This window comes from Mesoplodon densirostris, chromosome 13 (assembly GCF_025265405.1).
Source record: "Mesoplodon densirostris isolate mMesDen1 chromosome 13, mMesDen1 primary haplotype, whole genome shotgun sequence".
NCBI classification, from domain to species: Eukaryota; Metazoa; Chordata; class Mammalia; order Artiodactyla; family Ziphiidae; genus Mesoplodon; species Mesoplodon densirostris.
The window spans coordinates 13,897,653-13,914,410 of record NC_082673.1 but is presented as its reverse complement, the minus strand read 5'-3'; the positions used below and the strand labels follow the sequence as shown (position 1 = coordinate 13,914,410).

Here is a 16,758-nt window from a genome sequence, read left to right as displayed (position 1 = left end):
AATCTATCAGAATTTGTCATTTTACATACAAACTAGAACCGTACTTTCTTCTAGTGCAACATAGCTAAAAGAATAAAGAATCATGGACACAAAACATAGCATCTCATGATACAAAGAAAAACTAAAAGGAGCCAGAAACAATGATATATTGGATTTTGTGGCTTTTTAAATTCTCCACTATTGGAAAGAAAAAGAAATCCACATTAATTTAAATATTCCAGCAATGATATTGTTCTTATTTAGTCGGTTAAAAAGAGATGAGAGACAGAAAGTCACTTGTCAGTCTAGCAGAGACCTACAGGATTTGACTGATACTGGAAATTTTAGTAGCAACCATGATTTCACCTGTCTCCCCCAAATTTTTGAAAACTAAATGGTTCCAAGCTATATGGTGAGCAAACAAAAAAGAAGAGTCTACCTACACTATTTATTGACAAACCTGAAACTAGACAGAACACTCCTCATTTAAATTCAAACAAACAGAAAATAAACATCATTTTAAGAGGGAAGATTCAATATAAAAAACAAAAATACATCATTCAAAATACAGAGGAAATTCACAGTTTGGGGAAAGATTTAGTATGAAAAAACCTTTAAATTTTAGAACGTGGCTATTTTATCTTCTTAATAAAAATAAAAGAAAATAGACTCTGTGAAGCAAAAAGAAATGAGAAAAGAGATAAAACTATAAAAATATAACTAAGAGAAATTAAAGAAGATAAGGAAACACCGACAGGAAGCTAAAATGCAATACGTACCAACATTTAAATTTGTGTACAAAGCCAGAAAGAGAAAATCAATACTACAGAAAACTGAATCAGTGACACAGAGAACATGCTTGACAAACCTCCCTAGAGTTATCAATAAAGTAAACTCAATTTATACATAGTTGATTTTCTTGAAGAAGAAATCAAAACAAACACAACAGAAACACTAAGTACACAAGAAGAAACTGTTCTAGGCTGAAGACCTGGGTTTGCTAATTGAAAGGATTCACTGAATAAAATGAAAAATTAAAGAAAAAAGACAAACATCTAGATGTAGTCCCAGTAAAACTTTGGAATATCAGAAATAAAGAAAAAACAAATCCCATAAGTATTTAATAACAGAATATAGAAAAATGAGTAAAAACAAGGTTGCTTTCAATTTTCTCCTAGACATTAAATGACAGACTTCTGAGAAGATGTTATGTCCCAAGATGCTGGATACATTTAAAAGCAAAAAGAGGGCACCTTCAGATACTTTCAAAAAGTACTGACCTATGTATTTTGACGACTGAGACATTTTCTAACTAAATAGAAAAAGCACCAAAAGAGATAATTCAAAATTACAGTTACAGTTTAAACTGTAATTATTTACTGTCACCCGAATTATAACTTCACAGTTAACATTCACCTCCCAGAATCAGTCTATGCTTTCCTTCTCCCTCCCGCCATACCCTTCCCTCTAAAATCTTTCCTCTTCACCTTCTGGGGCCTACGTTCCACGGTAAACAAACAGCCCTCTATCTTCAAATCCCCTCCTTCAAGTCAGAAGAGCCACTCATTCTCTCCACAAGGGCACTCCCTCCTCTGCAGTTTCCTGGAATGGAGGGTGTTCATTCCCCCACGTGTCACCTGCCACAGACTGCGTTTTTCTGGTCCATCCACGTTCAGCTGAAAGTCTCTCCTCTCTTGTGGTAAGTGCTGCCTGTCTCTACCGCTCACCCCTCTTCATTACTGCATCCTGATTACTGCCGCAGCCCTACTCGAGACACTGGCACCATCATCCTTGACCTTTTTTTTTTTTTTTGCGGTACGCGGGCCTCTCACTGTTGTGGCCTCTCCCGTTGCTGAGCACAGGCTCTGGATGCGCAGGCTCAGCGGCCATGGCTCACGGGCCCAGCTGCTCCGCGGCATGTGGGATCTTCCCGGACCAGGGCACGAACCCATGTCCCCTGCATCGGCAGGCGGACTCTCAACCACTGCGCCACCAGGGAAGCCCATCCTTGGCCTTTTAACAGCGAGCATGAAACCCTGGTGACCTCTTGATCCTTAAACAAACCATGCCCTGAACCTCATACTTCACTGTCCTCCTCAACTCTAAAGAGCTTCACTTCCCTGGACATCAGACACCCCCAAACTCAGGGCACCCACAGGATGTTCCCATCATCTGGAATCATTCCACCTCAAAAGTCTTGATCCCAAATACCACAATTTCCCTGTGCTTCTCAATCTTTCATGTTTTCACCACACACCCCCCTTACACAGGCCTCTCAAAGGGTTTTAGCTCTCTGACTAGCTTTTTATGTCTACACTGTTTCCTTGTTCCCTACCCTCTCATACCAGACCATGTGCTTCGATCACTTGCACAGTTTACCCACAAATACCCTCAGCTCCTTCGCAGAACTGCTCTTCCACCCTCCATCCTCACTAGGGCACGACCACAGTTCTCATCAGTCTCTCAAAAGGCTTTTCTGTCCCTCCTCCCAGCACGTCTGGGCACTGTGGGAAAAAATCACAATCTTGCCCATGGTTTCCATGATTAATTCATGCCTTGAACTTCAGATAAGCCCCAGAACTAACTGCTTTAGTCTTTTTTATTTCCCTTTGCCAACTCTTCTTTTCTTCCCCATGGTGACTTTTCACAATTAATACCATTCACTTCAATCTCCCCTATTCAATCCCCAAACCTCTTGCCCTCAGCAGACAACCTCACTTCCTAATAAGCAGGCAGAATTTAAGGCAAAAGATATCACCTCACCCTTGCCTTCTCCTAGTCCATCTCCTATTCTAAATTTGAACACAACTTCTCCCATTCTCCCACTCACATGGTTTTATTGTGTACAGTCCTGAATGCCCTACCTGAGACTCCTGCCTTAACCCATTCCCAGAGTTTTAGACTCATATCCAACAGCCTGCTGGAATTATCTACTAAGATACCCCACAAGAAATTCAAATTCATCCAAAGGAACTGGACTTATTATGGGTCTTCATAAATTTAGTCCTGTGTTCCCATCTTGCTTTATTAAACAAGCACTTATGCCATTACCCTAGTAAACTGGAAGTTATAATAATCTCCTTCCCTCTCCAAGCAATGAGTCATTAAGTACTTGTGCTAGTCAGAATTCTAAAGTGATCCCCCCCGACATCTGTCCCTTGATGTTATGCCCTAAATAATTCCCTCCCCTTGAGCGTAGACAGGACCTTTGTCTTGCATCAAACCAACAGAATATGGCAAAGGTAATAGGATATCAATGCCATGATTACATTGTATTATATAAGATTCCATCTTAGTAAACTTGAATGAAAGAAATTCCCTGACTTGTTCAAGAAATAAGCTGCCAGGATGCAAGAGTCATGTGGCAAAGAACTGTGGGCTGTACCTATTTGCCGAAAACAGCCCCTGGCTGAGATCCAGGAAGAAAACAGGGACCTCAGTCATACAGCTGCGAGGAAATTAATTCTGCCGACAACCTGAATGAGCTTGGAAGCAGATTCTATTCCAGCCTCCAACACCTTGATTTGCAGCTTTGCAGATTCAACAGAAGATTTAGTTAAACCCTGCACAGACTTCTGACCTGTGAAAAATGTGAGATATTAAATGTCTGCTGATTAAAGCTACAGAATTTAATACACTACTGTCTCTTCAGATATGATAATTTATAAATATGGGCTCATATCAGCGTCAATGAGCTCACAGATGTTTATCTGGTCCACCTTCAGAAGAATGGTGCCTTCTTTGCAGCTACAAACCAGAGCCTATGCCTAAAAGCCACCCTACGAAGAATCTAACAATAAGACAGTGAGGCCAAGAAAAATCAAGAGTCCCCTCTTTTGTATGCCAAAAACTCATATTCTAGTTTCCTGTATGCAGCAGAGAACTTCTGTATGGATAACTAACACCAGAGTTGTCTACATTCTTCAGAGGATACCCTATTCGCTATCCACTTTAGGCACCAACATGAGAATACAGCCAAAGAAAACCAAAATCCTTTCATGGGATCCCATAGAGCATGAAGAGAAGAGAAGCGATGGTGTTATCCCCAGGAGCATCTGGAATCCTGTCAGTCAGATACCATGGGAGTCAGGTGAGGAGTCAGCTACCCAAGCAACAGGTCTGGGGGGAGTGGGGATTTGGGTTTGGAAGTAAATACTAATTCCAAACTAACAGACCAGGGTGTAAAAGAAATAAACTGTCGGACACACATTTTATAAATAAAAATCGAAGTCACGTCTACCCAATTATATCACCAGTGCTTATTGGGGAGGTAAGGCTATTGAATACTTGGTAAGGCTGGCTCCCCAATAGAGTGAATAAAGCTTCCTCAGGTTGAACTTACTACATAAGGTAAAATTAGAACTGAGGGGGGCTTCTCTGGTGGCGCAGTGGTTGAGAGTCCGCCTGCCAATGCAGGGGACACGGGTTTGTGCCCCGGTCTGGGAAGACCCCACATGCCGCGGAGCGGCTGGGCCTGTGAGCCATGGCCGCTGAGCCTGCGCATCCGGAGCCTGTGCTCCGCAACGGGAGAGGCCACAACAGTGAGAGCCCCGCGTACCGCAAAAAAAAAAAAAAAAAAAGAACTGAGGGAATCAGAGAGTAATTATCCATTTGGGCTACAAAAAAGGTAACTCTGTAGAAATCTACTGTTTATCTTTCTACACAGATGAGCTCCATAAGCACTTAATTCAAATTCTTCATAAAAAGATAAGAAGTTTAAAATAATTAGTTTTCATTCATATGAAACGAAAGCTTTTCATGCAAATCTGAATCTTATTTCTATTCAGGTTGAATACAAAGATGCCCATATTTTGAAGCTAATACATAACAATATATTCAAATTCAAGAATATTTTTTGACAAATTTTAGCATACAGATGAAGTCTCCGATGAATACATGAAACCCTAGGCAACCACCTAGATTTACTCATTATGAAGAGAAAGACTTTCGTAAATTTTAGTTTAAATGTATTAACATTAACTGCAAAATATATTTTTCATTTACCTAATGTTTCACTTTCTGCCCAGAGAGCTGCAGATCCAGATAAAGTTCTTTGAAGGTGTCCACGGTTTTCTTGTTTAGACTGAAGATGGTCAATGAGAAATGGGATTGGCTGATCAGGTGTCTCAGTAATTAACTTGGTCATTAATTCCTGAAGGCAAAGTAAAGCATATGTTTACATCTAATAATAACAGCAAACACGTATATATAACTTATTACTGCCAAGCACTACAACTAATTTAATCCTCATCATAATCTTTTCAGGCAAGCACAAGTTATTGCCCAAATCTTGAGGAAACTGAAGTGCAGAGAAGTAAACTGTGTTACACAGCTAATACATGGCAAAGCCAAGATATATTTATTTTTATTATTATATTTGTCCAAAAACATACTAGAACTTTATTCTGAAAAGAATTTTCAACTTCAGATTACTATTTTGAGAGATGCCATTATATATTAACTTTTCAATAAACCTCACCATATGCCTTATATACCAATATCATTTTTCTTTCTTAACTATATATAAATATCCCTAAATGAAGAAAATGTTGTTGGAATGAAAGAAACAAGTAACAAGTCACAGCTTCACAGAAACCAAAAAATGTCTTCAACTGGTTCCCCATCAGAAGTTCCTTTTTCCAAAAGCCCTGATAGGTATTCATTCTTCCTTGTTCTTGTTCTTTCTTTCTTTTTTTTTAACGAGTGAAGCAATGGAGAGTCCCATTTTTAGACAGCTCTAATGATGCTTTAAATTGGGGAGAAATCTGCTTAAGGGTAATATCTACATATTGTTTTTGCCAGTCAGGAACAGCAAGAGTTAAGTGCCAATTTGTGGTCCATTAGAATCCCCAGACTGTTCTCCGATGAACAGCTGCCAAGCCAACTGAACATCACTTTGTGCTTTGCAACTGGGTTTGTGAACTTGCATGCACCACTTTAGATTCATATTAGTCACATTTCATCATGTTGGGTTTAGCCCAGAATTCTAGTCTGTCAATTGTCATTTTAAGTTCAGATTCTGTGAGAGGCAGTGGTTCTAGTGATACACTGGGTATCAGGTATGAGGACAGCTAATGGAAGGGATACTGGAAATTCCCCATCCCATTGTCTTTTTTTGTTGGTGGCCTATTTCCTTTGCCTTGAATGCTCTTTTCCAGGATGTTCAGATGGCTGGCTTGTCATCATTCAGTCTCTAATGATATCTTCTTTAAAAAGCTTTACCCTAATGAATCTTCATAAGCTTTTATCACTTCTTTATCTTCTTCGCAGTATTTAGCACTCTCCAGAATCATCTCATTTAATATTTGCTCATCAGTCTGTGCCTGACTCTTCTCCCCCTGCTACTACAGCACTAAGACCAAGGACCAGCCTGGTTTGATCTCTCCTCTCTCCTTAGGGTCTAGATTCTACCTAGTTCATAGGTGGTGTTCAATGAATCAATGAATATTTGGTTTACTGACCCCAGGTAAATGTTAGAAATTAAAATCCCTTATTGTCCTAATAAACAACAATTAAAGCATCCATAGATTCCTTAGCCCAGCAAAACACAATCTTCTGAACTCCTACACAAGAAACTGCTGTCGTATCTCAGGGATATTTGTTGACGTTTATAATAGTCTAGAAACGCATGGATTTATCTGAGTAGAGGCTAAATGGATTTTATAGATAACAAGATTCCAAGTTGATCTCAGAGACATGGATAAAATAATTCAAGGTATATCAAAAATGTGCAGACTGAACATAAAGTTGGAACTAAAAAGAGGAAAGGATTTCTACTATGAACACACTGTGAAGCAAAATATTTGTCAGACAAAACATAAGACGTTTTTATATTCTAAAAAGCAGTAAGCAAACAACCAGTTGGCAAAGGTCTTCTTCTGTTATTTAAAGTCTCAATTATTATGGTTATAACTTAAGAGGTCATTCCTCTACATGGTACAGCAATGCAAAGTTCAATTAAAACCCAATTACACAGAAGTGGAACATAATTTAAAACATTTTAGATTTTGCTACTGTAGAAAAGATGCATTATATTCTATTTAAATTAACTGTACATTACAAAAGCTATGAGAAAATAGAAAAATAAATAGAAGGACCAACTAGATTACTCTTGTCACAGAAGGCCTGGGCACTCCGATAAAGCAAAATTAGGTCAGATAACAGGGCTTTAAAGCTAAAGCAATTTCTACCCTGAAATCTCTGAAGATCTCATGCACTTTTTTTTTTTTTAACTTTTAAGTTAGATGGAAAGTTTCTGGGTTTTTTTCCCTTTAAAATAAACTGAAGTGTCCTTATATTGTCTTTAGGAGATGGACCATACAGTCATAATAGACCAAGTAGTCACTGTTAATTTTTTTTTAAATAGCATCCATCTAGTAGCTAGTTTTGGATACCTTTATATTCCATGAAAGAACATACGAGATTAAAGACACAGGACAAAAACCGTCATAAACAAAATGAACAGCTAATGTTTGCAATAAGGTGTATTGGGTATCTTGGCTGATCAAGAGTCTAGTTCTAGATTATTGCATTTATAAGAGGAATTACCCTGCTTCTCACTCAATCCATGTATATCCACTGGCATTCAGACTTTAATGATTCTGAGGACTTAAACTCTTTCCCAGACGTGAACATTTTAAATCCTCAGATTTGCAAAGATGTTACCGGCAATAAAAAGACTGGTTTCCCCACTAGGACTGAGACACACAGAAATAGAACCGAGGGGCCCACAGACCGAGGAGATGAGAAAGGAGCCGCGCACCTTGAAGGTCAGGTGGAAGAGAGACACCCGACCACAGAAGGTGGTCAGGGACCCGCCACCATAAGGAAAAGAGTATTCCAGAAGAGCGGGCCAATGTCGGGGATGGAGGCCGAACGCCGTTAGGGAATGTTCTGTGCTTCCGGGGAGGGAGAGCGGGGCTCATTTACTATTCTTACCCTGAGCGTAAGAGTTATGTCATGGAACTCCTGGGTGTCAGAGCCTGACCAACAGAACGACGCTGCATCCGCCCTTCCCCTACTGGGCCGCCCGTCGCCCGCGCGGACGCCAGCCGGCGCGGCAACAACACGCCCCACCGACGCCTCCCGCTCTGCCGGAGGGCGGCCCCGCGCAGGCGCACTCTGGGGCGCGGGCTCAGGCGCAGAGGCGGGTCCGGGTAATCCCGCCCGCCAGTCCCGAGCCCTCGTGGTGCCTGAGCGCCTGAGAGCAGGCTCCCCAGCAAGGGTCCCTGGAGCATCACCCTCTTCCTGCTCCGGAATGCAGTCGCCCCCGCAGCTGTCCTGAGGGAGATACACCGACGTGGCTTTTGGGCCGCTGCCCCAAGCCTGTCCAGGGACGCCGTCTGCAGAGCCCGGGAACCCTGCCACGGTCTAGATGGCGACCCCAGCACCCCGGGAGCTGGCTGCAGTGTGCCAGGGTATCCCTGTATGTACTGAATCGTGTCTGGAGCCAGAAACCCCACCCTCCTGCCTTGCACACACCAGAGACTTCAGCCTCAGACCCAATGAGGATGCTCCCCAGCTCGGAGGACCAGGAGGACCAGGGCCCGGTCCCCGTCTGACAGTTCCGTGACGAGAGCCCTCCCCAGAGCTCAGGCCTTAGGCTCAGAGGCTGCCCTGAACTTTGGCAAGAAGGTTTGGAGGGTCCCCGCCTGAGCAGCTTCTACTAATACCCTTGCCTGTCAACCAGGAATCAGGCCTGTAGTATGGGCCGCCCTCCTCATTTGCTCCTTCGGTGGTTTTCAAGCTTTCCTCTAGCCAAGGATCCCTGGGAGGTTTTGGCTGTGGGCATAAATAACTTGAAACAATGGAAATGGCAATAGCACTCCTGTCCTGGAACAAAAACTTTGGGGAAATTTTAGGCCAAGGGCTTGGGAATTGATAAAATAAAGGTATTAATTTTAATGTGACCCTGTTTGCACTCAAAGGCTAGTTAAAGGTGGGGCATTCAAGTTGCAAACAAAATATATTAGCAGCTGTCCTCAACAGAGGATTTAACTCGTAGTTAATTGATATCAATAATATTACCGACGTAAGCGAGATGCAATAGAAGAAACAGGATAAGGCAGCGATTAGACACAGAGGCTTTGAATGAAATCTTACGGACACTTTTTCATATCACTCATCTTCTACTTAGTAGCTGTATGACTTTGGGCAAGAAACTCAATCACTTTAACGTTCAATACTTCATCTACTAAATGTGGATGATAATAGTACCTACATGATACGGTTGCCAGGAGGATTAAGTAAGATAATGATTGCAAAGCATTCATAAAGTGCTTGGGATATATGTAGCCTATTGTGATGGGAGGCCTATAACATTTCCTTCTAAGGCTGGGAACTGTTTCCCAGAATCTTCTTTACATGATCTGGGTTAGAGTACAGAATCCCAATGTGAGGAATTCATAGAAGACTTAGAAAGTAAGAGAAGCAGAAGAAATTAATCTCTGGAGTTGATTGCAAGCAGATGTGATGGCAGATGAGGGATTCACATCAGCTTCCCAGCAAATTTGTGGAAACCTCCACTGCAGACTGGGATAGCTGTAGGAGTGGTACAAAAGTACTGGAGAACTGCAGCAGCTTCCAGGCAAGGAATTGAAAACCACTTGCTTTGGATATCCAGGTGGTGATTTTCAGGGTGGGCTCCTCCACCTTTGGCGACAGACAGCATTTCCCTGGCCTCTGTGCCCCGACCTTCTAACTCTCCATCATGCAAACTTATTTGTATTCAACCCTATATGACCCAGATATGGAGTTGCTTCTGTTTTCCTGACTAAACCCCCCTTAATGATCTACCCAAAGGTGGTGTTAGCTAATATTTTCAAGGTTATTATTGCTTTTATATATTTCTATATTATTTGTATATATTTCTATGTTTATTATTACTACTGTTATTACCATTTTTGTCAGGTATTTTTATAGCATATGTTTTTGATAGACTATGTACATTGCATCTTTTTATTGGCTTTACTTTTTCTGATTATAAAACTAATTAATGCTCTCTTAATACAGTTTAGTATAAACTGCAGTCTTTAACTTCATGAATATTGAGACAGCCCCTGCATTGATATGTTTCCTTTTTTGTTAATTATAATTTTGTTACCAATTCAAATATATTTATTTTTAAAACATAAATATATAGGAAGATAACATTATTTTTGAAAATTTTGAAAAAGAATCTAGGGAACATAAATCATTAATTACTGACTGCAAATTTGTATTATACATCATGTGAATACATGGAAGTTAGGGCTATTATAACCTTGTACTATATAGAGCATAGCCATAATTAATAAGTTGGAGAATGAATGCTAACTAGCAATAATGACTGTCACAAAATACATTTTAATTTTAACGTCCACTAGATAAAAGCAAAACCATGAGTGAGTTGGTAGCTCATCATAGTCATTTATTATTAAATAATGTGTGAGTAGTTAAGGGAATGAGTAATCAGGCAACAGTAGAAAACATTTTAATAGATTCTTTTCATCCGATGAAAGCTATGGACTCTCTTGGTTAAAAAACCAAAAACTACATGTATACACACAAACATCAAATCTTACATAATATTCCTGGGTGTTTACCCACCCATGGGCTAACCCTCTAAGGTTTCATTGACTCCAGGTTAAGAATCCTTGCTTCAGGTCACACAACAAACAGACAGCATGGCATTCTGCCTAAAAATTTACTTACTTAACTTCTTACTTGGGAGTAAGTTACTTCTTACTTCATTTCCTGAGAGGTAAGTACTAGCTTCAGTAGAAAGTTATCAGGAAACAAAATTAAAACCATTTCCAAAATCTCAGGACTTTCTCATCATATAGTCTTTTTGTTAAATCAATAAATATAAAGGATATTACACTATAGTAATAATGGAAGTGGTGTCAATCAAATATATTTTTTACTCAACACCATAATTATCTTAAATATTAATTGGCATGTGGCACATTACCATCTGTAGAATATTTTAGTTCAAAGCTGGCATTAAGATCTGACAGCTGAATTAATTCATTCTAAATCTGCATATGTTTCAATTTTCTCTTTTTAATTAGGTCTTATTAAAAATTTGCATGAGATCACAACCTTCCACTCACCCTCTCCACCACCACCTGTTTTTCATAAATAGGTAGTTAGTGGGCATTGAATTGTCAACAAATAAATGAGAGACTATCCACCTGAAAATCAGTTGTCTCCAAAGTAGCTTATTTTCCTGAAACAGCCTTATTTTAAATTGATGTCAGCATTCCCAACTGATAGAATCCCACTTGGTTTCCACCCCCACCAGAACCCTTGCCTTTTCATTCATTCCATTTTTCTAAATAGAAGTAGAATGGAGGACTTTTTTTTTTCTGCTTCATTACACCTCTAGGCTCTGTTATGAGTTTTGGCTTTGGCAACAAATAGGTTCCAATGCAGCATCTAGGTTTCCATGCACAAGTGAGAAGGGGACAGACATCTGTTTGATGTTTTCCGGTCAGACTCCCGTTCACAGAACTCAAACTCCTCTGGTTAATCAACCTTCCTCCACCTCAGGACCATGCCCAGGCCCACCCTAAACATTCTCTCATTCCCAATCAGAACTGAGATTTCACTGGAAGGCTGAGCTCAACAGGAAAGGAAGCAATGTGAATAGCAATAATTAAAAGTATCAGTTATTTATTGAGTTTGATATGCACAAGTGTCAAGTATATTCCATAGATTTAACCACTCACTATACATTCAAGGACTGCATACAAGATGCACAACCCAACTAGGATACATGCACTTTTACAAAGGTGTGTGTTAACTCCCTGCTTATTTCAGGTCACCTGCCCCTCACCAACAACCCACCGATGCAAACAATCTTAGCCATGCATCCAAACACAACCATACAGGCCTAGGGAATAAGAAATTCTCACCCCTGTTTTGAAACACTCTTTGGTCCTTCTTAAATATCATTTAATATAAAATTAGGTTATGATACTCATTTGTAATACACAGTAAAAGGCAACTAATTTACCTCGTTATATATTATAGAATATAATCCAGTTAGGGAAAGTAAAAAAAAAAAAGAGTAGTTTTATAATGAAGATTAAGAATAATGAAAATACCACAATTAAAAAATAATCATTCTAAGTTCTAGAGCTGAATTTTAGATACTAAATTCTCTCTGTTTTTAATAATATAGACAAATAATAAATTTAACCAGCAGGTGACAAGTGACAGAATATTTTGCCTAATACCTATTAATCCCTCCTCTAATTCAGAGATGACATTGCTGTATTAGAGATGCTAAAGTAGATTTAGTATTTAATTATTGAATATTTAGTATCCACTTTGAAACAGTTTTCATATAAACGTACAAGCTTGTAGTTAAATTTCTACACAAACATCAAGGTCTCCAGAGAAATATTAGCATACCATATGGAAATACTTTTAGTTAAGGATATATATATATATATCCTTATCTATTGATATATCTATTGATATATCTATTGATATATATCTATCCTATATCTATTGATATATCCTATATATATATCTATTGATATGTCAATATATCTATTGATATATATATCTATCTATTGATATATCTATTGATATATCTATCCTATATCTATTGATATATCCTATATATCAGTGTATCGTCTATCAACGCAACTATTTTGATGTTAGGTAGGACTTTCCATGGTCTTGAAAATATCTCTGTAGGAGTGCAATAGAGGTGAAACTCAGCAGAAATATGTGAGCACTTCATGACTCAAAGAAAATAACTAAATCAATCCATGGTGGAAGTAGTAGATGTACGTAGAAGTTGAGTAAGGAGGCTGTCCCTCAGTTGAGTAAGAATTACTTTATTTTAGCCTTTTGTCATTTATAAATAATGTGTAACTAAAACAGGGTGCTCAGCATGACAGAATAGTGCACACCTGGCACTTCCTTTTGGAACCGATGATCTAAGGAAAGGATGTCCACATTTCTGTCTCTATGGCAAGGATACCTTCAAATTGGTTATGGATACATTGGACCATCCTAGGTGAACACTACTACTTAGTAAGCCTTACTCTGATTCCATCCTAAAAGAGTCACAAATCAAAGGGACCATATATGTATGGGCCTATTTCTAGAACTACATTTTTTTTTTTTTTTTTTTTTTTTGCGGTACGCGGGCCTCTCACTGTTGTGGCCTCTCCCATTGCGGAGCACAGGCTCCAGACGCGCAGGCTCAGCGGCCATGGCTCACGGGCCCAGCCGCTCCGCGGCATATGGGATCCTCCCAGACCGGGGCACGAACCCGTATCCCCTGCATCGGCAGGCGGACTCTCAACCACTTGCGCCACCAGGCGCAATCTAGAACTACATTTTATTTCATTAATCTATTTGTCAATCTTATACCATCATTGCAATATCTTAATGACTAGAGCTATACAATAACTCTAATGTCTTGTGGAAAAAATCATCCTATTTTGTTTCTATCACCTTTCTAGTTATTCTGCCAAGATTATGTTCATTTTTCTCTTATTTTCTTTGGGTTGATTGAAATTTATTCTACTTTTCCCTCTGTTAGTCTGAAAGTTATACACACTTTTAAGATTCTTTTAGTGGTTACCCAGAGATTAAAAATTAATACTTGACTTATCTACATTAAGTATTAATTGGTATTTTTCCCTCATCTCAGATTTTGCAAGGAATTTAGAATACTTTGATACCACTTATCACCCCTGCCTTTTATTTTTATTGTTGTGTACTATAATTACATATATAACATATATATAATATATAAAATTATATATGAAATATATACACATATATTAAACCCCACAAGGCGTTTTTAATTTTTATTTCATGCCATTAGCATACATTTATATGTACCCACATAGTTACCATTTTTATTGCTTTTATACCTTTATTCATCTCCAACCATCCATCTGGGATTATTCTCAGCAGCATAAGGAATACCTTTCTTTTAGTGGTGACAAATTCTATGTGTTTTGGTTTGCACAGAAATGTCTGTTTTTTGCTTTTTGAACTTGAAGATAATTTCACTGTATCTATATATTGGGATTACTTTCCATTTTTCCCCCGTTATTCCTTTTGAGAATTCAACCATATTTCTTTCTTAAAAATCTAGCTTTTTCTAGGGATTTTAAAAAGATTTTCTCTTGTTTTGTAACTATATGAGATGATGGATGTTAACTAAACTTACTGTGGTAATCATTTTGCAATATATGTACGTGAAGGCATTATGCTGTACATCTTAAACTTACACAGTGCTGTATGTCAATTAAATCACAATAAAACTGAAAACAATGATAATATTGGAAAAAGAGTATGGCTCAGTCAAACCTCTAGCTTGGATGAATAGGTGGATATTTTGGCTTATGGATTCCGGAATGGGTTGGACAGCCAATCTACAGGAAGTGCAGTGATGATGCTCAGTCTCAGGAACAAGTGGAGGCAAGCACCTGAAACCTGCCACATGTCTCTCTCCGTCTCTCATCTGGCCACATCCTTTATCTTTCTTTGCATCTGGCTTTCTCCACCGGCTAGGAAACATGATTTCTGGTCTTCCAAGACTGCAGTGCTACACAGTCACATACAGCCAACCTACTTAGCTCCTACATCTTAGATCAACAGACAGAAGTGAACTTTGAGTCTCTGGGTCTTAAATATAAATATTCCCAGCAGAGATAGAGTGGACGTATTGATCAGGTGCCCACCTGGAGCTATCCGACTGAGGCTAGAGTCGTAAGGACATGAAGAAAATTATAGCCTTTTTAATTGCCATATGAATGTTAAAAATGGCATTTATTAAAAGAAGAAGGAATTGTGGGCAAATGATGACACAGATGCCTACTAAATATAGCTTCAAAGAAGTCACCAGCATAATAGGAACCACATGGAATAAAAAAAAAAAGGCTCTGATCAGCTCCAAGCAGAGTTATTTAGGCATAGTAAGTGTTTGAATAATATTACAAATACAATTGTACACAACACTCATGCCACTGTATTAAATCATGTGTTTACCAGTTCAGCTCTCTGAAGAGTTCTTGAGGTCAGGAAACATGTCTTAGACATCTTTGTTTCCCAAGATCAAAGAACAGTTCCTGGCACATGTGCTAAAAGAAAGAATGAATAAATGAATAAATCATGTTAATAACTTTACTAAAAACCTTCTGTAGCTGCATTATTACCTGAAAAAAAAATCCCCACAAAAAACAAACAAACCCCACATACCTCCCTTCATAGCATTCAAAACTACCTAAACACAGTCCCCAACCTATGGTTTCATCTCTTATGATAAGATGCTCTAGATTCTACAGAGAGCAAAAGTTCCCTTGATATATCTTTCACTTTCATATCACATATTTATAGTAGGCTCTCATCTCAGAATAAACAAGACTGGCATGGCCCAGGGATTAGGGAGCTTACATTCTTTGGAAGAGTAAGACAATAAACAATAAAATCAATAAGTAAAATAAATATAGATTCTAGAAAGTTATATGGAAAAAAGACAGAGAATATATTAGACAAATGGAGGTAAGATATATTACAGGGAGTGATCAAGAAAGCCTCTCTGAGGAAATGATATTTGATCTGAGACCTGAGGGTAAAACTAGAACCAGACCTTCAAAAATCTAGCAGTTCAGGCAGAGAGAAGAATAAATGCAAAGACTCCTGGGCATTTTGGGGCTTGGTATATTCTAAAGAGCTGTCAAATGCCAGTAGGGAATAGTGAGTTGAAGAGGTAGGCAGATGCCAGAACTTTCAGGGCTTTGTTGGTTGACCTATAGACTGAATATTACTTTAAACGGAATGCAAAGCTAGTGAAGGATGTTAATTAAGGAAATGAAATTGATTTACCCTTTGAAAAGATGTGCCGAAACTGTTCAGAGACTACTGAACTATACAGTGGTGTTTTAAGTGAGGGTGCAAAGCAATGGCCTGACTTTATACATACATTTCTAAAAGTAGACCTGACCCGGCGAGGAGTGGGTCAAATCAGCCTAAAGAATGAATCAGGGCTTCCCTGATGGCGCAGTGGTTGAGAATCTGCCTGCTAATGCAGGGGACACGGGTTCGAGCCCTGGTCTGGGAGGATCCCACATGCCGCGGAGCAACTAGGCCCGTGAGCCACAACTACTGAGCCTGCGCATCTGGAGCCTGTGCTACTCAACAAGAGAGGCCGCGATAGTGAGAGGCCCGTGCACCACGATGAAGAGTGGCCCCCGCTTGCCACAACTGGAGATAGCCCCCGCACAGAAATGAAGACCCAACACAGCAAAAATAAATAAATTAATTAATAAACTCCTACCCCCAACATCTTAAAAAAAAAAAAAAAAAGAATGAATCACCCAGGTGTTGGGTTTGAATGACTGAGCTGATGTCAGTGCCATTCACTATCATACAGAGCAATGAACAAGGGATGGCTCAGTGGTGGAAGACCAAGCGTTCCAACGAGAACATGGGAAAGGAGCTGTGAACTAGCCAGACAGAAGAGACAGATAGTGTTCACAGCAATTATTCAATTAATATTTTTCAATGCTTACTTTAGAATGACAATCATTCTCTTTTACTTGTGCAACAGATATTTACTGAGCACTCACTATAAACTAGACACTGTGCATTGCAGGTGGTCAGTGAACCAAACAGAAAGGTATCCCTGCTCTGCAGCTGTTGGTCTGTGGGTTTCCTCTTCAAATTGTCTGGAAGTAGGAAACAAGCATCAACAGCAGAAACAGAGAATGGGAGATGAAGACTGGGAGTTTTGAGAAAAGGGAAACAAATGAAAAATAGTGA

At 39.2% G+C, this 16,758-nt stretch overlaps 1 protein-coding gene across 2 annotated transcripts in view; it reads right to left on the bottom strand.

Annotated features, from left to right (window-relative positions):
- Positions 1 to 16,758, bottom strand: part of LOC132500843 (uncharacterized protein C8orf34-like) — a 104,774-nt gene that overhangs the window by 49,335 nt on the left and 38,681 nt on the right. For both annotated transcript variants that reach the window (XM_060116139.1, XM_060116140.1), the window contains exon 2: positions 4,984 to 5,131. In XM_060116139.1, coding sequence (XP_059972122.1) covers positions 4,984 to 5,131 — 148 coding nt within the window. The remainder of the gene's footprint in view (positions 1 to 4,983; positions 5,132 to 16,758) is intronic.